The sequence below is a fragment of the Acomys minous genome (assembly GCF_964271855.1).
Source record: "Acomys minous genome assembly, chromosome: 2".
NCBI classification, from domain to species: domain Eukaryota; kingdom Metazoa; phylum Chordata; class Mammalia; order Rodentia; family Muridae; genus Acomys; species Acomys minous.
Window position 1 is genome coordinate 73,315,462 of NC_140484.1, and position 21,350 is coordinate 73,336,811.

Consider the following 21,350-nt stretch of genomic DNA (forward strand, 5'->3'; position numbering starts at 1 on the left):
ATAAACAAACAAACAAATAAATAAAAAGTAACTAAAACCGAAGCTGGTGTCAGGGAACAGGCTATTGCTGTGAAAGGCCTGATCCTGCTGGTTTATGGAACAATGTGAAAGATTTGGGGCCTTTGGAACAGGAAAGCAGTTGAATGCTGTAAGGTAGCTTAATGGGCCACTCTAGTAGGAACTTGGAATAAATTAATGCTGAGTGAAAAGTGGGGGCCCAGCTCAAGATTTCAGACAGTAACAATATTATCCACTGGATTAGGGACCATTCTTGTATTACTTTGGCAAAGAATGTGGCTGCTTACAGCCCTGGTCCTAAGAATCTGCCTGAGGCTAAAGTAAAAGATTTGGACTAATTTTGTTGGCCAGGGAGATTTTAAGACAGCCTGATATTGATCCTGTCACATGGCTTTTAGGATCACTCTTGTGCAGTAATGTAAAAGAGCAAGAAGGGCAAAAAAGAAATACAAAATGTACAGTTTGTGGAGAAAAAGAGCTCCAGGAAACTTAATGTAGGAGCCAAGGCATTTACTTAAGGCTGTAAGAAGAGGATTGATAGAAAATGGAGTACAGGAAGTAAAGGGCAATACCCCACCCAGCTAGTCCTGCAATTTCTGAAAGGAAAAGGTCCAAGGGATTTCTCCCACCTAAAAAGCAACTACAAAGGATTTTATGAAAATGTCATTCAAGACAAGGGACAGGATCCATGCCAGGAAGGCAGCAGAATTTGGCAGTGTCCACTACATGGTTCTGGCTTTAGAGTCAGGAAGGGTAGCAGAGAGAAGAGGGCTCTTCTTCTGAGGTTAGGAGAGCCCCAGAGGCAAAGCACACAGCAGAGAGGCCCAGAGAGGCTGTTCAAGAAAATGAAGCCTGCGCTGCACTGGAGATTCCAGGATGTTGGAGATGCCAGAGCCATGGGATGCCTGCCAGGGAGAGCTGCACAAAGAAAGTGAAACCTGCTGAAAGAAAGAGTTTGTTGCAGTCGGCAAAGCTGGAAGGGTGGAGCCGGCTAAGCTCTGGGACATCATACATAGGGTTATAAGATTTGGAGTTTTCCCTCCTGGGCTTCAAGTCTTGCTTTGGTCCAGTATTTCCTCACTATGTCTTTATTCTTCCATTCTGGAATATGTATATTCTGTGCCACCGTATGTTGGAAGCATGTAATTTGTTTGCTTTTTTTATTTTATGAGGGATTACAATGAAGAGGGCGCCCTCAGTCTTAGAAGAGATTTTTTGGACTTTTTTGTTTTGTTGGGACAGGGTTTTCCTGTGCCGCCCTGGCTGTCCTGGAACTCACTATGTAGACCAGGCTGGCTTCAGGGATCTGCCTGCCTCTGTCTCCTGAGGGCTAGGAATTAAGATGTGTACCACCACACCAGGCTGACTTTTTGGACCTTTAAATTGTGTTTACACTGTGAAAGACTATGGGGACTTTTGAAATAGATAATACAGTTATGAGCCTATGGGGGCCAGGGAATGGAATGTGGTGGTTTGAATGGGAACACACACACACACACACACACACACACACACACACACACACACACACACACACACACACACGCCTATGCACTCATATTTGAATATTTGGTCCCCAATTGGTAAAGCTGTTTGAAAAGGTCTGACAAGTGTGTGCCTAGGGACTTTCATGTTTCAAAAGACTCCCTCCATTCCCTCTGTGCTCTCTGCTTCCTGTTTGTACGTCAGGGTATTAGGTCTCAGCTGCTGCTCCAGTGACATGCCTGCCTGCCTGCCACCATGCTCACCTGCCATGATGGTCACAGACTCCTACCCTCTGAAACTGTAAGCCCAATTAATTGCTTTCTTCTATAAGTTGCTTTGGCCACAGTGTTTTATCACAGCAATTTAAAAGTAACCATGACAGTCCTTAGCTCATTGCTCATAAGACATTACCTTTTGTCTCAAGAGAGTGTACAGAATTTTCATTAGCCTCTCCAGAACCACAGCTATGAGGTGCCCGATTTTTAGAGTCTTTATAAACACCTTTACACATCATAGTAATTAGATTCTCAAGTCCACAAGTGGGCTTCCCCTTTAGTGATTAAGTACCTGGCAAGTTAGTAAAATATTAAAATTATTGTTTTATGTGTATGAGTGTTTTGCCTCCATGTACGTCTGTGCACCACATGTGTTTCTGGTGCCTATGGGGGTCAGCAGAGTATTGGCTCCCTGGAACTGGAGTTACAGAGGGTTGTGAGCCTCCATAGGGTACTAGGAATTGAACCTAGGTCCTCTAGAAGAGCAGGTAACGCTCATAATGCTGAGCTGTCTCTCTAGGCCCCAAGTTAACAAATTCTTAATATAATACTCATCACAAAAAGGTGAGCACTGTATGCCAAACTCAGCTCTCTCTACAGACAGTGGCTTTAGGTCATGCTCTTGGAAGTTATCATGAATATAGAACTACTCTGTGTTGACCCATGGCTCGGGGGAGAAACAGGATAAGGTTCCTGCCAGCTCTGTTCCCAGCATTTCATCAGCTGGTCTGCCAATCGTCCTGCTTGTGTTTGTGTTTAAAAAGACCTTCCTGCCAGGCATGTTGGTTATGCCGGTAATCCCATCTCTGGGAGCAGGAGGGTTGAAATGAGTTAGAAGCCAGCCTGGGTTAAAAAGTGAGGTCCTGCTTCAAAAGAAACAAACAACAAAAGTAAAAACACCTGGCTGGGGACAGCTCAGCTGGCACAGTGTTTGCCTTGCAAGTGTGAAGGCCTGAGTTTGATACTTGGACTCTGTGGCACAGGCCTTTAATCCTAGTACTCAGGAGACAGAGGCATCTTTGTGAGTTCCAGGCTAGCCAAGCTATGTAGGGAGACCTTGTCTCAAAAGTCAGAACAAACAAACAAAGGCAGGAATGATGGTCCAGGGCCAGGAGGAGGAGGAGACAAGCATATGCTGGGGCTCAATGTCCAGCACCCAGCCACTCTAGCCAATAAGCATGCTCCAGGCTAGTTAAGGGACTTTGACTCAAAAACAAAGAGGATGGTGCCCATGGAACAAAAGTGGAGGTTGTCCTCTGGCCTCCACACTCATTCTTGTGCGTGCGCACGCGCGCGCGCACACACACACACACACACACACACACACACACACACACACACACACCTAGAGCTAGCTGAAATAGCAAAATTACCAAAAGAAGCACAGAGCTGCAAACTAAGATGCTTAGTGTCAGCTGGGTGGTGGTGGCGGCACATGCCTTTAATCCCAGCACTTGGGAGGCAGAGGCTGATGGGTATTTGTGAGTTCAAGGCCAGCAAGGCCTACAAAGAGAGTCCAGGACAGCCAGGGCTCTGTTATGCAGAGAAACTCTGTTTCAAACCCCCACCTCCAAAAGATGCTTAGTGTCCCTCAACAGCCATATAGGAAAAACAAGGAGAAGACCAAAAGCTTCCTGGATCTGCTATGTGGCAGGGTTGAGATCCAAACTTTCAGTACTTAAACTCCAGAGTCATCACTAAAACAGACATGTCACTCCTGGATCTTGTGAGACAGTATGGTGACTGGCAAACTCAGACAAAGCTGGCAACTCACAGCCCCTTCTCAGGAGGAACAGGAAAACACAGACAATGCATATTTGATCTTTTCAGAGAAAGCACTTTCCAGCAGTTCTCATGCATTAACTCTGGGCTTGAAAAAAGTTAGTATTATAGGCAGGTGCAGTGTGGCGCACGGCTTTAATCGTCCAGCACTCAGGAGGCAGAGACAGGCAGATCTCTGTTTGAGACCAGCCTGGTCTACAAAGCAAGTCCAGGACAGCCAAGGCTACACAGGGAAACCCTACCTCGAAAAACAAAACAAAACAAAAAACCAAACCAAACAAACAAAAACAATAAAAGAAAGAAAAAAGTAAGTATCGAGATCAGCAAATCCTGAACACTAGCCAGCGCCTGATGCCAAGGACTAGAGGTCAGGATATTATGCCAAAACAGTCACAGGAAAGACTTCAGGAACACACCTGTGGTCTCCTCATGGGGGTTGGCCGGTGATGGGGATGGGTGACACTCAGTGTAATGTTTTCCCACCAACCATGAGGGCCTGAGCTACAAAACCCAGATCTAAGAAAAGCCAGGTGGCACACACCTGCCATTCCAGGTGGCACACACCTGTCATCCAGGTGGCACACACCTGCCATCCCACGTGGCACACACTTGTCATCCAGGTGGCACACACCTGCCATCCCAGGGCTTTAGCCTGACTGGCAAGGCAAGCCCCAGATCAAGGTGGAGAGCTGCTGGGGAATGGCACCTGAGGTCTACCTCTGGCATCCATGTGCACACACATACACACACACATGTGTGCACATACAGATAAACATACATATACACTCTCAAACAGACACAAAACAGTAAAGGGGAGAATGGTGGGGGAACTGTATCAGAATAAAGATGGCATAAAAAATCAATTACATTGTATACTAACTTTAAAAAGTAATCAAAACAGAATATATGTGGTAAGTGTAAAATTGGAAGAAAAAACTGGGTTTGTGGGTCTTGAGTTGAAGGTGATAAATACAAAATGATGTCAGCCGTAGAAGAAGGTGGTGGCATTATGGGAGCCTTCTTTGTTTACTTTTCAGCCGTTTTTTCAGCAGCTGACACATCCATCTTTTCAACAAAGATGGCAGGAACACTGATTACAGACTGCTTATCTCTTGCCAGCCTTGGAAGCCTGCAATGTTCCTGATTGTTGGGCAACAACACAGAACAGAAGGAAAACACAAGTCGCTAAGTGATGATCTACACACAGGGATCAGCACACTCCTGGGAGCACAGGATACAACAACACTATACACAAGGTCTCCAAGGAGTCAGCAGGCTCAGGACCAGCCAGGACACTGCCCTGCCAGGTAAGAGCATGCCTTGACTCCCCTCCCAGAGACTGCCCTAGGCCCCAAAATCACTGTTAAAACACTGTCCCATGGCCCAGGATCTGGGGCTGGCACTGCATGTGGGCCCCTTCATAAGCAGGATGATTTATGAGAATATGGATGTATGAAACTGACAAATTAGGAGATAATTACTCAAACTGTGAAAAGAATGGGTAAAGGAACTCCCCTGCTGCAGCTGAGTGCAGTGACATTCAGGGGGCCCCAAAGAAAGATGCTTTCTTAAAATGGATGGCTACTTTGCATAAAGCGGTCCAGGGTGTAGGGTCCCTGCTTGCCCACAGCTGAGCCTGCCCACTGCTTCCTGGCCATGCACATGCTGATTTGGGGAAGAGAGCATTTCTTTTCTAATGCTTTCAGCAGAACCCTTCCTGAGGAGGGCTCCTTTGGGACTGCCTTAGAGTCACTCTCACCCCAGCCACGTGCGAGGAACTCCCAGAAGCTGTACTTGGAAGGTGAGGAGAGCTGCTGGCAGAGGAAGGATACAGGTGAGGTGTCTATAGCCCACCCTTCTTCCGGGATGAGTTTCCTGGGGGTGGTAGGGTGAGCATGAAGCTGCCAGCATTGTACCAGATGCAGAGAGTGTCCTGTGCTGCAGGCGGGGCCTTGGGGGCAGGGGTGCAGGGAGGAGGCTCAGGAGATGTGGCAGCTTTGCTTTGTCCTAGCACACTCTTAGTGATTCTGGCCTCTCCCTCACTGGAGCTGTAATCACACCTGAGCAGATTGGAGCAAGATCAAGCAGCATGATCAATGCACTGAGCGCCGGCCTGACTGGAAAGATTAAGCTCATATCTAAAAAGCAGAGGGGGCTGCAGTGTAGAGTGGGGGGGGGGGGGACATAGATTTCACCAGGTCCAAGAGTCTGGCAACTGTGTTATTTGGTCCTTGAGAAAGGTGTTTGAAGGAACCTTCCAGGAGAGCATGGCTTCAAGAAAGATGGACCTGCTGCCCCCAGGAGGAATTCAAGCAGAAAGGCACGGAAGGGTCAGTTTCTGGGATCACCCCTGGGTCAGGGAGAGGCACGACAGAATGACTCTTACATGGAAAAGCAAAGGGGCAACGTTGGGTGGTTGTGGTGACATAAGTTAAGCACCTGGAACCAGGTGTGCCTGAAGTCAGATGCCATGGTGGTGACGGAAGTAGGGCCCTGTGCGTGCACCACCACCAAGCAGTTTCCCCATTTCCCACGATTGAGTTCTTCACTCTGTAAGCTAAGAGTTTCCTAGTTAAGCCCATTTAACCCTGGGTTTTGTTGTTGTTGTTGTTGTTGTTTTTTGTTTTTTTGGGTTTTTTGTTTTTGTTTTTGTTTTTTTTTTTTTTTAGCTTTACAACCAAACTAGTTAGCTGCTAGCTAATAACGGTGGAGCTGGTGAGACGGCTCAACCAGTAAAGGTTTTGGCTGCCATACTGAAGATCCAAGTTCAATTCCTCACAGCCACAGGGTAGAAGGAGAGAACTGACTCCCACAAGTTCTGATTTTCACATTCACACTATGATGTACATGCCTCCCGTTAAAAAAATTTTTTTGTAGTTAAAAATATCAAAACAAACAAATAAACAAAACACCCCAGCACAACCTGTGTCTCCTTCATACAATAGCTCCTTTCCTGGGTGACGCGAGGCGTGTGGGAAGCGCTCACAGAACTATGGGATGTACACAGGCTCCTGTCAGCCAGTCCCTGGGGCAGATCTGTCCTGGGCAGCGCTGTTAGCAACGCCTCCTTCTCAGGGGCTCAGCACACAGCCAAGCAGCCTGGCTGGCTTTCCATCCAGAGGGCCAATGCAGTCCTCAGCCTCCCCCACCATGCCAGATACAGCAGGCCTCCGAGTAACCCCCAGCTTTGCCCCACCAAGTCCCTTCTTAGTATATTTGGGGCCACTGGTCACCCTAGAAGGTTTCTCTCATTTTGATCACTATGAAAATGCCCCCAAAATGTAAATAAAGCATAATCCAGCCTACCACCTGCTACTCACCTGTTCCCTTGTCTGTCAGCTGGGTGCCATCACTCCACCTGCCTGTCTGAGTGGCCTGAAGATACACTGGTGGGCTATGGCACCTAGTGTGTGGCTGTACTTTGTAAAAGGTGCCTCAGGGTTGGCCTAACCACTCCTCAGAGCATCCCCTTCTCCACAGGTGGGGCTTTCTTTCCAGCTTCTTCTCATTTTCGGCATCTAGTGATACCCACTCCCACCCCATTTTACAGCAACTCAATTGCAATATATTTTTTAATTGTCATCATGCTGCAATCTTGTCTGTGAAATTCCCACCTATGCTGTCAGCCAGCACCTCTGTGAGCACTTATCGATCCCCGATTAATGAGAAACAATCTGCTCATGAGGTGCTATGACACTCTCTCCCCAGATAAGCGCCTGGGATGATTAAACCATCAGCCAGGTGTTCAGTGGCAGCATCCAGCCTGCCAGAGACTGAATAAAAACATCCAAACCCTGGTATAAATGCCAGGATAAACACCCTTGGGGGTCTCATCAGCATGAACTAGCTGTTATTCTCACTTGAGCTGCCTGCCCCTGGGAGGCTGGGAAAGTTCTGCTAAATGGTTGGGCACAGGGCGCACCACTCAGCACTTCTGGCACTGCCAACTCACTGAGCGTATCTGGAAATGAGAGCGAGTCTTGTTGTCATAGACACGGATATGTATGTGTGTGTGTGTGTGTGTATACATACACATATATGTATATATGTGTATAATAATATATGTATTATATCATCATCATCATCATCATCATTATAAGACAAGGTCTCATGTAGCTTAGACTGGCCTTGAACTCACTATGTACAAAAGATGACTCTGAGCTTCAGATCACTCTGTCTCTACCTCCCAAATGCTAAGATTACCAGCATGCGCCACCACACCCAGTTTTTTTACAGTGCTGGACACTGAACCCAAGGTTTCTTACATGCTAGGCAAGGATTCTACCAACTCAGCCACACCCTCAGCCTAGAGACAGGAATCTTTGGGTGGAGATGCTACATAATAATGCATGGATGAGGCTATCGCATACATTCCTAACACCAGGACTCCCCAAAACCAACAGGTGAACAGATGGCCAGACAAGGGTTGAATGGCATTTGAGCCGAAGCCTGTCAGACCACGAACCTGCAAGATACGTCTATTCCCATAACACAAAGCCTCTCATTCCTGCCTTTGCTGGGTCTTCCCATCCTAGGCAGATCTGTTTAGTGGTTCTGCAGAATTCTGTTTGGCTTGGGGCTTGACTTTCATTACCAATACTATAAAATAAAAATCTAGCTCCTAGTTTCTCTGCCAGCATGGAGGCTCTCTGCGCCTCCTCCACCTGGGTTTCTATAAACACCCATGGCAGTGCTGAGCAGTGTGGACAGGAAAGTTCCAGGGACTCTCCTATCCCCGCTCCCAGCTCTTTAACACTGGGCGACTCCTAAGCTCTGAGTTGGCACATGCGGCTCATAGGAAGGTCCAGGTCTGGATAAAAACCACAATGAACTTGCTTGACCTTGCAGAGGAACAGAGGCCTTCAGATCAACCAGACTGCAATGACTGCTACTTACAGTAAGTAGCGCTGTGAGCTTCTGTAAGAACCAGCACCAGAACCAAACAGGCTCCACCCTAACTTTAAATGACACCCCAAGCAACTTCAGTCACAGGATAAACTGACTTTACCTTCCCATAAACTTAGCTTTTCAGGGCAGACTGATGCCCAAAAGCCGTGACTTGCATGGGACTGCTGTACCTCTGCCCCCACCTCTCCATCATGAGACAAGAGATGGTACCTGCACAACCAATAGTTTGCTATGGGTCAATTAAAAGATACAACTAAAGCATTGGAAAGGGTGCGGGGTTGGGGGAGGTGTGGAACCTCCGCAGGGAAGGACGGTGTGCTCCATTCCTGTGTCCCATGTACTTAATAAATCAAAATCAATTGTTATTTGGCTAATAACAAGGGTTGCCGTCAGGCGGCTTGCTCTTACCGGTTTCTCTGCTGAAGCAATATTAAATACTCATCATGTTTCTCATCAAAGTCTGTCACCATGTCCTTAGTGTAACCCTGAAAGGAAGAAACAGAGGGGTGTGAGAGCAGGACGCAGGGACACCTTCACTGAAGCTGGGTGCTGTACACAGCCTGCAGGAGCCACCTGAGTTGACGAAAGCTCAACTCCCCTTGGTCTATCACTCTGGCGACCCAGAGCTCCAGGGATTTAGTGGGAGCCCAGTGGGTCTTAAGCACACACAGCTTTACCAATCTACAAAAGAAGGTTGGTTCCCCAGCCTCCTTACTGTCCCCCCATGCTTTATGAAGTCAGAGCTCTGATAAGACTTGGCATCTTCCAAAGCAGCCAGAGCTACATAGTGAGATGCTGTCTGGACAAACAAACGAACTTGGCCTCTTAGATCCACTGCTCATCCATCTCAGTCCTCTATCACCAGCTCACTCCGAACTGGTGCCCAAAAGGGACCTCAAGTTTTTACTGTAAGAGGAACCTGAAACAACAATGTTACTACAGAATGTGGTAGCTCTTCTGGCAACTGGGCCCAGTGTTGCCTTCAGGGAGCCTCTCGGCTGTATCTTTCCTGGCTCCCTCAGAGAGCAGTTCCTCTGGGCTCTCCTGAGTCACAGAGCCTTGGCTTGGCAGCACTAACACCAAGCACCTTGCCTAGCCACAGGGAGTCACAGTTTTGGAGTGGGGCAAGACAAGCCAGCCTGGGGACTTAGCTGATCCTCTGGGGAAGGAGCTGCTCCTCCCCTGGGGCCCAGGTCTGGAAAGCCGAGAGTCACAGTGGCAAAGAATCGAGTGATGGAGAGACACAGATCCCCAACACGCTCTCCTGAGTTCCTGGACCTCCCCATGCCCAAAGTAGTATGTGAACAATTCATTTTTCTGTTCATGTATTGCCTTCAAGGTCATACACCATTCTGTCTTCTGTGTCCAGAGGCTTTTAAGCACTGTGCTATATAGTCTGATCATCAGAACTTAGCCTGATACAATAGAGCAATTTGTTGTTGTTGTTTTTTGTTTTTGAGACAATGCCTCAAAATATAGCCCCAGCTGACTTTAAACTTGTGGTTCTCTTACTTCTGCCTCCTAAATAGTGGGATTACAGGTGTATGCTATCTTACTTGTCTTAGACATTTTATTAAAGTATTGAGAGATTATTAATGTATACTATATATCCAAATAGCAATCCATATATATGTGTGTATAATATCCATATCCATATATATACATATATGTGTACATATGTACACACACACACACACATATAGAGAGAGAGAGAGAGAGAGAGAGACAGACAGACAGACAGACAGACAGACAGACAGACAGACAGACAGACAGACAGAGACAGATACAGAGGAGTGGGCAGACAGATGCTTAGCATACATAACTAAGGGCAGAAGAGGAAGGCTGGCTAAAGAAAAGCCAAGCAAACCATCTTAGATCTCATAACATAGTCCAGTCTGGCCTTGAACTTGCAGCAATCCTCCTGCCTCAGACTATGGAGTGCTGGGATTAGAGGCATGCAGCATCATGCTCAGCTCTTCTGTGCATTTTCCAGTTCCTAGCATGACTGTTGGACTGTAACGCTGGGTGAGCAGAGGAACACCTGTGCATCCCTCCTGTCTCCATGCTTCCTGGAGGCCCAGCCTCTTCCTCGGCATCCACAGGCCAGGTACCCCTTCTGTACAGCTCTCTGCCTGGGCCTTCTCTAACCAACCTTCCTCTTCTGCCTTCAGCTATGGATGTCCAACATCTGTTTGCTTCCCTCTCCATCTTCACGTCTCCCTCCAGTTACCAGGCAATGGGGCTCCTGGGATGGGAAACACTGACAGCACCCTCAGACCAGACCCCTTCTCTGCCCAGGCTGTTGCCCATCAGCTTATCTCTTCCCCTGTCACTTACATTTTTCCTTTTATCCAGCAAGGCTTACTTCTCCCAGCCTTCTGCTGGTGTGTACACACATCACCCTGGTACTGTGAGATTCTGTCTCAGGAGGAAGGGGAGGCTCCATGGGCATCCCTAGCCAGCTCCCAGGTGATGCCTTTGGACTACATTTAAACAAGCAAGACCCTACACTAGGTAAGCACTGCACCACCAAGCCACATCTCCAGCCCCTCAAACCTGAGTGTCACTGGGCTTCACGCTGCCCAGACAGTGAACAGTAACAACAAAGGGCAGCATTATGAAAGAGGAAGAAAGTTTAAAAACTGTAGAACTCTCTGGCTTCCTGAGCTGCCTCAAGAGATTCCTGGTGTCCCTGGGACTGAGCCTGGCTCCTCCCTGCATGCAGGAAAGCCCAGGAGAGACCCCAGCACTAGGAGATATCCCTGTAGCATCCTGACTCTGGGGAGGAGTTAATACACCGAGCCCTTTGTTGTTGTTTGTGGCAAATCTTGAGATGGTTGTTATCACCCTATTTCAGAGATAGGGAAACTCATGTCCGGCATATTCGCAAACATCACAGACTCCATAGCAATTTACAGTACCATTTTGAAATATTAAAGTGACCGTTGATACATTACGGTATTGAAAGAAACATTCTGTGGCATTTTTAGAAGAAATACAGACTTCAAAGAGATCTAAGTGTGTACCAGGAGGCACGGGCTTTTACCTCAGACCCTCTCTGGAATGTAATTGTTCTCGGCCACCAAGAGGCAGATGCCACCCAAGAGATAGACAAGGCCATCCATCCAGCTCACTTCTTCCAGCCCCTCTTTTCAAATGCTGGTCACCTGGGGACTGTGGTGACAGGGTGAGGGTGGCTCTAATTTAGGAGAGCTGGGAGGCCCCATGTACACTTCTAGCCAGCTTGGTTGGGTAATGGCAGTGCATGCCTTTAATCCCAGCACTCGGGAGACAGAGGCAGGTGGATCCCTGTGAGTTCGAGGCCAGCCTGGTCTACAGAGTGAGTCTAGGACAGCCAAGGCTACACAGAGAAACCCTGTCTCGACAAACAAAACAAACAAACAAACAAACAAAAAACAAAATAAACAAAAACAAAAAACATTTCTAACCAGCCTGTGGGTCATCCTTGGATAAGCAAGATGCTCCAACGCCCTGGCCTGTGACTGTTTCTGAGCCTGGGCCTTGGAGTCCCAGCCTGGCTCCAGATCACAGTGCTGTCTCCAAACATGAGGTTGCTATGGTTTTGATGTGGTCTGCCCCTTCTGAAACTATGACTGGAATTTGCTTCTCACAGCAGTGGTGTTAGGGTGGGGGAGGTGGGGCACATATGAAGCATTTAGTCCACAAGAGCGCCACCTTGTGAAGGGTTAGTATCACTCAAACAATGGGTTAGTAATTGCAAGAGGGAATGAGTTCTTGTGAGATTAGATCACTATTGTGAGATTGGCCTGTTACAGAACCAGGTGGCCCCTTCTATTTGTTTCTGCTTCAGCATCCTCGCTTGCTCGTCCCTCCACCTTCCATACTGTTACGGTGCTCCTTGCCTGACGTTGCTGCCACGCCCTGGACTTCCCAGCCTCCAGAACCCACAGTCACATAAGCTTCTTTTCTTTCTAAGTTACCCAGTCTCAGGTATTCTGCTGTAGAAACAGAAGGCAGACAACTTAGATGCTTACGTGATGCTGCTGTAATTCTACTTTCTTATTTCTAAAGTGAGGAGTGAATACCTAAGCCAGCAACAGTGGAATGAAAAGCCTAGAAAGGGTCAAGTTCATCCTCTTTGCTTCCCACCAGCATTTGATGGGTGCTTGCTATGGGGCTGGTGCCTTACATACACACCTGTTGGAAGGCCCCTGCTGTTTGAGGCTGCAGTCCTCCTGGTCCAGATGGCCACTCTGAGCTGGGCATTAGGTGCAGGACCCCCTCTCTCCAGCCCAGCCTCCAGCTCTTTGCCTGACTCCATCTGGAGAGTGTCTTTAGACACAGAAGCCCCTAACCACATTTGATATACAGCCCTCAACACAGCTCCCTGCTAGCTGTCCCCTCCCTGTGCCTATGGGATAATTAGGTACTGTGTTCCTGTTCATATGATAGGAGCGTGCTGCCAAATGCAAAACACAAACGTCCCTAAAGTGCATGATTTCAACCAATTATGAACGCCTATCCTGGAAGCGTCCCCCTCCCCCGACTCCCCAAGGGGAATATCGCCTTTGTTCTCCCTGAGTAAAGTTGAGCTATCTCTGAAGTGCTTCCTGGAGTGTTCAATCTCTGCTGTGCTTACAGCCTGCCAGGCCCTGCATCTCGTCTTCTGCTCCTCTTGCCTAGGTGGGCTGGAGGCCAACAGCCCCCCAGGGAAAAGGAGAATCCCACACAACAGGGATTTAAATGCCTTACTGTGTCTGTGTGCATGATGTATGTACAGGGCACATATGCCACAGCACATGCATGGAGACCAGAGGACAACTATATAGAGTTGATTGCCTCCATCCACTTTTATGTGGGTTTAGGCCTGTGAGGCAAGAGCTTTTTACCCACTGAGCCATTTGGCCAGCCCCATAAGCAAGCTTTAATGGAAGCCCATCCTGTGGATATACTGATCCACACAGGGGCTACACTGCGCAGGCTCCATTCACAGCATGTACCAAGCGTATCATGTGCACAGGGGCACTGCCCTGTAACCGTTCAGTAGCCTCCATCTTGCTCTATAGTCCATAATGGCCTGAAACTTGCCCTGTGACCTTGACTGCCCGTGAACTTGCAATCCTCTTACCTCTGCTTCTGACAGCTGGCATTCCAGGCATGCGCCACCTTGCCCAGCTACACCCCCTTTCTTTATTCGAGCCAGTTTGGACTATGTGAATATAACTTAGACTTGAGTTCTAGACAGTATGGTAGAAGAGCTAATGGTTTTCCAAAGCCTGTGCCATGTTGAAGGGTTCAGATAAGCACCCAGTGGAAGGTTAAGCCGTGCTTCAATAAAGCTTTTTGGTCCAGGTTGCTTTGCTTTTGTGTTTTGGTGATGCTGGTAACCAAGCCTAGGGCCTCACACATTCTATCTCTCTCTGTCTCTCTCTCTCTCTCTCTCTGCCTCTCTCTCTCTCTCTCTCTCTCTCTCTCTCTCTCTCTCTCTCTCTCTCTGTTTTTTGAGATAGGGTCTCTCTCTGTGTAGTCTTAGCCATCTTGGACTTGCTTTGTAGACCAGGCTGGCCTCAATTTCACAGGTCTGCCTCCCCGAGTGCTAAGATTACAGGCGTGTAAATGTTCTTAATGTCCCTATACCCACAATAAGGATGACCATATGCATCTAATAGTACAAAACTCTTCTTACAACCCACCCAGGTCCAACTTCTCCGTGTTTCTGGGGATTCTGTCACGTCCTAGTGTTGGGTGCTGAGTCCTCCATACATATAGCTCAATGTCAAAAATCTAAGCCTATGTTTCAACTACATTTGTGTACCCATCAGATGGACTCTTACAAAAACCCTCTACATCCAATAGGCCTGTACTGCAAACAGAAGCATAACAATCAGGACCTAAAGCAGCGCTGAGCCTGCCCCCTAGAGGTGGTATGAAACAAAACAACAAAAGCCAAGCATGGTTTTTCCTGCCCTGGGGTAGAAGGATACACAGACTCCCGCAGGGCAACAAAGGTAGACTCTGGGCTAGTGTTTGACTGTCTCAGCTACCCTTCCCTCCCGGCTGTACACCACAACTACCTGATAACCAGATCTGGAGATTTCATACTTGGCTTCAGGGTTTATAGTCCCCATGCAGATCTGGAAGCCAGGCTTTTCTCCTGGACTCTAGGCCTCAGGATACTTTATTTTTATGAAAAGGAAGAAAAAAATATCCTCCCTGTAGCCATGTGAAGAATCCTTTCCAACCTACATCTGATAGAAAAAAAAATATTTATTTCTTTTTATTCTCAGAAAAGTTCTCTTGTAAAATTGCCACATGGATTATAAATTACCTTCTAGTCTGGCGAGGCAGAGGATTTAAAAATCTTCAGTGAGTTTAATTTAAAAGGAAACTTCTATCAGAGCTGTAAGTGGAAAATATAAGCATCCCATAAACAGAAGGCAGCCATAGGTGTAAATACAGACCTGCCTAAATAGGACCTGTGCCTGGGGACCCTCCAGGCAGGGCTCCCCCATTCATACTCCCCAAATCCACATGCCATGCATACTAGAGCTAGCCCCTGTCATCACAGCTGCGCACCCTTTAGTATCTGCAAGAACCTCCTTTGGTCGCGTGTACATCTAAGGTGTTGGGGTACAAATCAGGCTGGTAGAGACTGATATTGGAGACTAGAGAGGGATGCTGCCACTTCGGTCATCTTTTCCCCCCACCAGGCCCACGGCCTATTCCAGCAGGACTACGGAGCTCCAGCAGGTGAACTATAAATGCTTCACTCTGCTCATAGTAATGTCAGTGCTGGGTGCAAAAGTAGTGTTCCTTTCTTGGCAGTCAAAGGCTGTGTGCAGTGCAGGCTTCACACACACACACACACACACACACACACACACACACACACACACACACACACGGAGAGGGAGCTTTGGCCTTAACTGCAGGTCCTTACCAATTCAGGACTGGATGCAACATGTCAAGTCTGTCAAACCCTCTAACAGCTTCCTGGCCACCTCAGCTTAAGGCCCTGGGCTTCCTGGTGAGCTGCAGGGAGGACTGAGTCTGGATTTGACTGATCTGTCCATCTGCTGCCTCCCACCACCCAGCCCAAACACCTTCAAGGTCAACTCCATGGCTTAAAAGTAATCTCACTATAGAGGCCTTCTTTTTCAAAAAATATTTTAACTTTTTAATTTTATATTGTGTCGGTGTGAGGGTTTGTGCACACAGGTGCAGTGTCCTTCGAGACCAGAAGAGGGCACTGGATTCCCATAGAGCCAGAGTGACAGGTAGTTGTGAACTGCCTAATGTGGGTGCTGAGAGTGGACCTTGACTAGGCTGCAAGAGAGTATTCGTTCTTAACCACGGAGCCATCTCTCCAGCCTCCAAAAAAGGCCTCCTTGAGCCACTGGCAGAAGCAGCCCTCCCTGCCTGCCAGCACTCCTGCCCGTTTCTTCCTCTCACTGAGCTGTGAGCACCAACACCTTAGATGTACGCCAGACCAAAGGAGGTTCTTGCAGATACTAAAGGGTGCGCAGCTGTGATGACAGGAGTTAGCTCTAGTATGCATGGCATGTGGATTCGGGGAGTATGAATGGGGGAGCCCTGCCTGGAGGGTCCCCAGGCACAGGTCCTGTTTAGGCAGTAAGAGCGCAGAGCTTAGCGCCACCTGTGCTGGCTGGGTGGACTTCCCATGGCACTAGTCCAAAGGAGCTCAGTAGGTGAGGACAGTGGGGTGCAAGGGCATGCAGGAAGGAACAGTGCATGAGAAAGCACAATACAAAGAGACTGTGGAGTCATTCTTGGACCATGGTGAGAAGATGCTGTTTGTTTAATCATGGAGACAAAGCGTGTTTGAAATCTGTGGCCACCCAATGGCAGGTGCCAAGATGCCTCTCACATCGACGGGAAAGCATGAGGATCTGGGGACCCAAACTTGACTTATCCTCGAAACCATTCATTAGTCCATTGGCGCCTAAATCCCAGCTAATCTGTAGGCTGAGGCAGAGGTATCATGAGTTTGAGTCCAGCCTGGGCAATGTAGCAAGACCCTGTCTCAAAACACTAAGAAGGTCTAGACAAGTAATTCAGTGGTAGAGTAAATAGCCTGCCAGGTGAGAGGTCCTGGGTTTGAGTCCTTGAAACTCAAAAATACTCCAAAAAATGGCAGCACCATCCAGGAATATGAATGTGCCAGGTCATTCCTGCCCTTCCCCCAATCTTCCTGCATAGTTACTAAGCACTTCCTATCCTTTACCAGGATATGTTCCTTCCTTTATGCCACTGGCTGTATGTCAGGGAAGACAGATTTTTAAGCAAGCTACTCCCCACATACACACATTATTGCATGCATGCATCAATGTGAGCTGATGCCATAGTGACTTGGAAAGGAGATGTGACTATTCTGGAGGTCCAAGGAGTGGTGTGAGCTGTACCTGAGCAGGCGTGTGTGTGTGTGTGTGTGTGTGTGTGTGTGTGTGTGTGTGTGTGTGTGTATAGATAAAGGGTTCTTAACAAAGCAGATGCTCAACTAAGACCACAGGTAAGCAAGAACACCAAGAATACAAGGAACTGGAGCACCCAAGGGCCTGACACCATCGGGGACAAAGGTGCAAAGCATGTCACAGGACTGAGAATGGCAGACCACAAGAACTGTGTGGCCACAGCAAGGACTATTGCCCTTGGAACCAAACTAGCAGGCAGCCACACAGTGTTTGCTTGAGGTAGGCGTGTCAGGAAGCATTGAGCTGTTGGGTGCAGTCAAAGGCTATGCTGTACTCAGACAGGCACTAGAGGCCTGACCAAAGCCTAGGAACAGGAGAGTGGATACTATCAAACTTGGGGCCTAGGATAGTTAGTGATTCCTCCTTGACTTTGGGCTCGTACGGCAGCCCTGAGACTTCTTACATCAAAGGCCACCCTCCAGAGCACTTCATGGACAGACACTCCTGACTGATCCAGGATTTCCCACAATGACCCAGATTCAAACTGTCCCCTCCCAAGTCCCCCAAATGCAAATTATTCTTCAGGTTATGGTCTCCAATCTTTACTCTGAAATATGGTTGCCATGGCAGTATGTATCATAAAGCCGCCAGTCCCTGGATCTACATTTGATATCTGAGGGGCCAGGCTTAGGGGAAGTCAGGACTCTGGGCTGAGGAGCCTGGTTAAAAATGCCAGTGGACTCTCAGAAGAAGCTGGACACGAAGTCAGAAGAGAAATGGCTGGTGCGTTTGCTGTTGTTGTTTTACTAGTTCCCTGTGTGTGGCCCTGAGTAGGTATGTACCTGTGAACGCAGGTATCTGAAGAGGTCAGAAGCCTTGGAGCCCCTGGAGCTTGTGCTATAGGGGAGAAAGAAGGAACTGGGAGAGTCTCCAGAAACGACAGTCCTCTTCAAAGGTGGAATCTTAAAAGCATAAGAATCGTTCTCTCAGCTGGGCATGGTAGCGCACACACGGGAGGCAGAGGCAGGTGGATCGCTGTGAGTTGGAGGCCTGCCTGGTCTACAAAGCAAGTCCAGGACTGCCTAAATAACAGAGAAACCCTGTCTCAGAAAACCAAAACCAAACCAAAACAAAACAAAACAAAAAATCATCCTCCACCTTAGGCTTTTTAAACTGGGTATCACTATGTACTCTTGGCTGTTCTGGACTATATAGACCAGGTTGGATTTTAACTCAGAGATCCATCTGTGTCTGCCTCCTGAGTGATGGTGTTAAAGGCGTGCACAACCATGTGCAGCATCTTCTCCACCTCCACAGGTTTTCTCAGTAAACATAGACCTCACCCTTTCAGCTAGACTGACTGGCAAGCAAGTCCGGGGGATCCTCCTGTCAGCACCCTTGGGGCTGGGGTTAGAGAAGCACATCACCATGCCTGACTTTTATGTGGTGGTGGGGATTCAAACTCTGGTCTTCACATTTGCAGTATTTGCACTTTTCCCACTAAGCCATCTCCTCAGCCCAACTTTTTTTTTTTTTTTAAACGACAACTTTCCTTTTCACACAGGAAGTGGCTGGGCAGACTATCTCAGGGAAAGCAGCTGGGATAGGATTGGATCTCCCTTCCAGAGAGGGACTGCTATCGCACCTTCAGATCAGACAGCCTGGCTAGTGACAATCACAGCCTGAGGCTGTGCACCACCCCTTGAAAGTGTTGTTGTCACAGTGGTAAGCATAGAACAGTATCAGGTTGGTAGCAGAAGGCAGGATGGGGAACATCGGCGGGGAATAAGGGAACCCGTGACAGCGTAGTCGGTCTGCTCTAATCAAAATAGTGCTTTTATAATGTTGCTCCTGGCATGCTGTCAAAGGGTGGCTTCAAGCTGGAGAGGCAGTCTAGGAATGGCAGAAGCTGGCAGGAGAGAAGTCAGACTTGCAGACTGTTCTGTTTTCTAAAGGAAAGGAAGGTCTCAAGAGTCTGTCTGGCCCCAGGGTAGTGTTTATCCTTCCAAGGAGCAGAGTCTTAAGGGTGGAGCACCTTCATGGCCTCTGGGCCTCCGGGAACAGGCTCTTTCCTAAGAGCCTGCTCCCAACCAGATCTAAGTGAGTCCTTTGCTGTGCCCCTGCCAGCTCACATGGACATTCTAGAAACAGAGACAGACTCCACCAAGATAGGAAAGGCAAAACCGTATGCTGCACGGTCAGCTGGGCCTGGGCCTTTCTATTCCTCAGGACCCAACTGAGAATGACTCACAGGTGCCCTAGGCAAAGGTACAGAAGGCTGGTTGAGAACACCCTGAGACCCTCCAATGGGGCAGCTAACTTCCCTACAATGTATCTGTTCCTATTTGTCCTCTTTGTTTGATTTTTTTTTTCCCAAGACAGAGTTTCTATGTGTAGCCTTGGCTGTCCTGGACTCACTTTGTAGACCAGGCTGGCCTCGAACTCACAGCGATCTGCCTGCCTCTGCCTCCCGAGTACTGGGATTAAAGGCGTTGAGACAGGGTTTCACTGTATGGCCTCAAACTCACTATGTAGCCCAGGCTAGCCTTGAACTTCTGCTTCAGCTTGTCAAGTGCTGAGATTTTAAGTATGACCCACCAGGCCCAGTTTTGTTTTGTTTTATATGAAGCTTATCTTTTTGAAAAGCCAGTATATATTTTAAATATATTTAAAAAATATGAGCCAAAGCCACCGGGATAAATCTGAAGTGTAGCATTCAGACAGTAAAGGCAAATCACAACTTCCACTGCACACTATGCAACCGTGTTCAGTGAGACACCGTAAACAGTGTGCTCTACGGGACACTGTCAAACTGAACATGAAGTCCAAACCACCACAAATGCTACACATACTTTGTGGGCCACTCAGACAGACACACACACATGGAGAAAGGTCTAGAAAAATACATGCCAGGCTTCAGTGGCAACAGTTACTCTGGGAGGGGTTAGGGAAGGATTGGAAAAGTAATCATCACTTCAGCCTGGTTAACAGTAAGGTTTCATCTGTAAGGAGGCTAGTTTCATGTGTTATTTGAATAACAAGTTAAACTACCCTCTCTCCTCCTAAATACCTAGGCTCAGTGGCTCTTCTGTTCCAGATAGCGTCCAAAGTGTCAGTGCTGCTCCCTCTGCATGGATGGCAGTGCCTGTGTCCTGCTCTAGGCCACCTTCCTGGCATTCCTCTGAAGCCTCGTCTGTTTTTATCTGACTGCTCAGACCTTCCAGTCCTACTTCCTCTCATCCCATTCTTTCCAACAACACAGCCACCAGCCCCTTCCCAGCACCCTCCCCTGCTGCCCCACACAGCCACCAGCCTCTCTGCTGGGATTGCACATTGGCTCTCCTGCGCCCACTGCTCTAGCCCATGCTGTTCCCTCTGTAGATCTTTTGTTTCCCAGAGATATCTGTGGTTTATCACTTCCTTCCTCTAAGCCCATTCCTCAACAGGGAATTCCTCAAGACCTGACCTAAGAACTTCTGCACTGCATGCTACCTCAACTCCAGCCCCATTGTTTTTCTGATGCCCTTCATCTTTCATTTATTGCTCAACCACGAGGACATACATTCCAAAATGAATCAGCCTGTGTCTACTTCCTAGATGAGTACTGGCACATCGCAGGCACTTAGCGAATATCTTTGGTGAATGAACAAACGAATTAACGATCACAGTGTCTTTAGCATCAAGCCCAGGCCACATGAGCAGCCATCAACCCTGTGTCTATGTTTTCTCTTCTCACAGGGGACTGCTTGTGGCCCTTGTGCTTTTGCTTGCATTGAGGCTGGCTCTGCTCTTCTCATCCCTGCTTCTGCCTACTAATGCTGCTTCAGTGTCACTTCTTCTTGAAGCCCCGTCCTGCAGCTGCAGACTTTCTTCCCTGGACCCTGGACCTTTCTTCATCACTGCACGGCTGAGAGAGGCCAGCACTCTGTGCTGGGTGAAGGCTTTGCCAGGGGCTTTGCATGCATTAGGTCCCTGGATCATCCCGACTGTAAAGCAGCCCTTGCTATTATCCCTGTTTTCCAGCTGCAGAAGGCAAAGCATTGAGCCAGCCAAGAGGGAGGCAGCGCGTGAGCTGGAGCCTAGCCTTGCTGCCTCCATGTTCTAGGATTGGAATTTTATATCAGTCCCTCCGTGAAACTGGAAGTTCTGAGATTTCCACAAAGACAAGGTGCCAAGCAAGCTCCAGAAAAGAAACAACTATAGCTCCCAACGAGCACAAATGCCAGGGGCTGCCACTGCAGGTCTGGGACGCGGACCAGCCTCCCTGACACCGTGTCTAGCCTGAGGGCCTTTCATTTGTCAAAATAAAACAGGCAGTGGACTGTGGACTCATCTTGTTTTGTTTGTCACAAGGTCACAGCCTAAGATTCTTGGAAGCTGGTCAGGACCTGTGACCATGCTGCTGGCTGTGGGTGGCCCAGGAACAGACTTGTGGCCAATAATCGTGGGAAGTTTGAATTCGAAGACC

The 21,350-nt window shown here is 48.2% G+C and overlaps 1 protein-coding gene and 1 long non-coding RNA gene across 6 annotated transcripts in view; one reads left to right on the forward strand and one right to left on the reverse strand.

Moving 5' to 3' along the window:
• KATNIP (katanin interacting protein) overlaps positions 1-21,350 on the reverse strand; it is a 169,963-nt gene that overhangs the window by 110,771 nt on the left and 37,842 nt on the right. For all 4 annotated transcript variants that reach the window (XR_014774823.1, XM_084758619.1, XM_084758617.1 and 1 more), the window contains one exon: positions 8,877-8,953. Coding sequence is in view for 3 of the 4 variants with exons in the window: in XM_084758617.1 (XP_084614743.1) it covers positions 8,877-8,953 (77 nt within the window). In the remaining variant the exon portion in view is untranslated. The remainder of the gene's footprint in view (positions 1-8,876; positions 8,954-21,350) is intronic.
• On the forward strand, positions 4,541-21,039 carry LOC311584392. 2 transcript variants are annotated; one of them, XR_014774851.1, is made up of 3 exons: positions 4,541-4,867; positions 5,267-5,394; positions 20,906-21,039. It is a non-coding gene; the product is annotated as an uncharacterized lncRNA (long non-coding RNA). The 2 variants fall into 2 exon arrangements; XR_014774852.1 differs by having other exon boundaries at positions 5,270-5,394.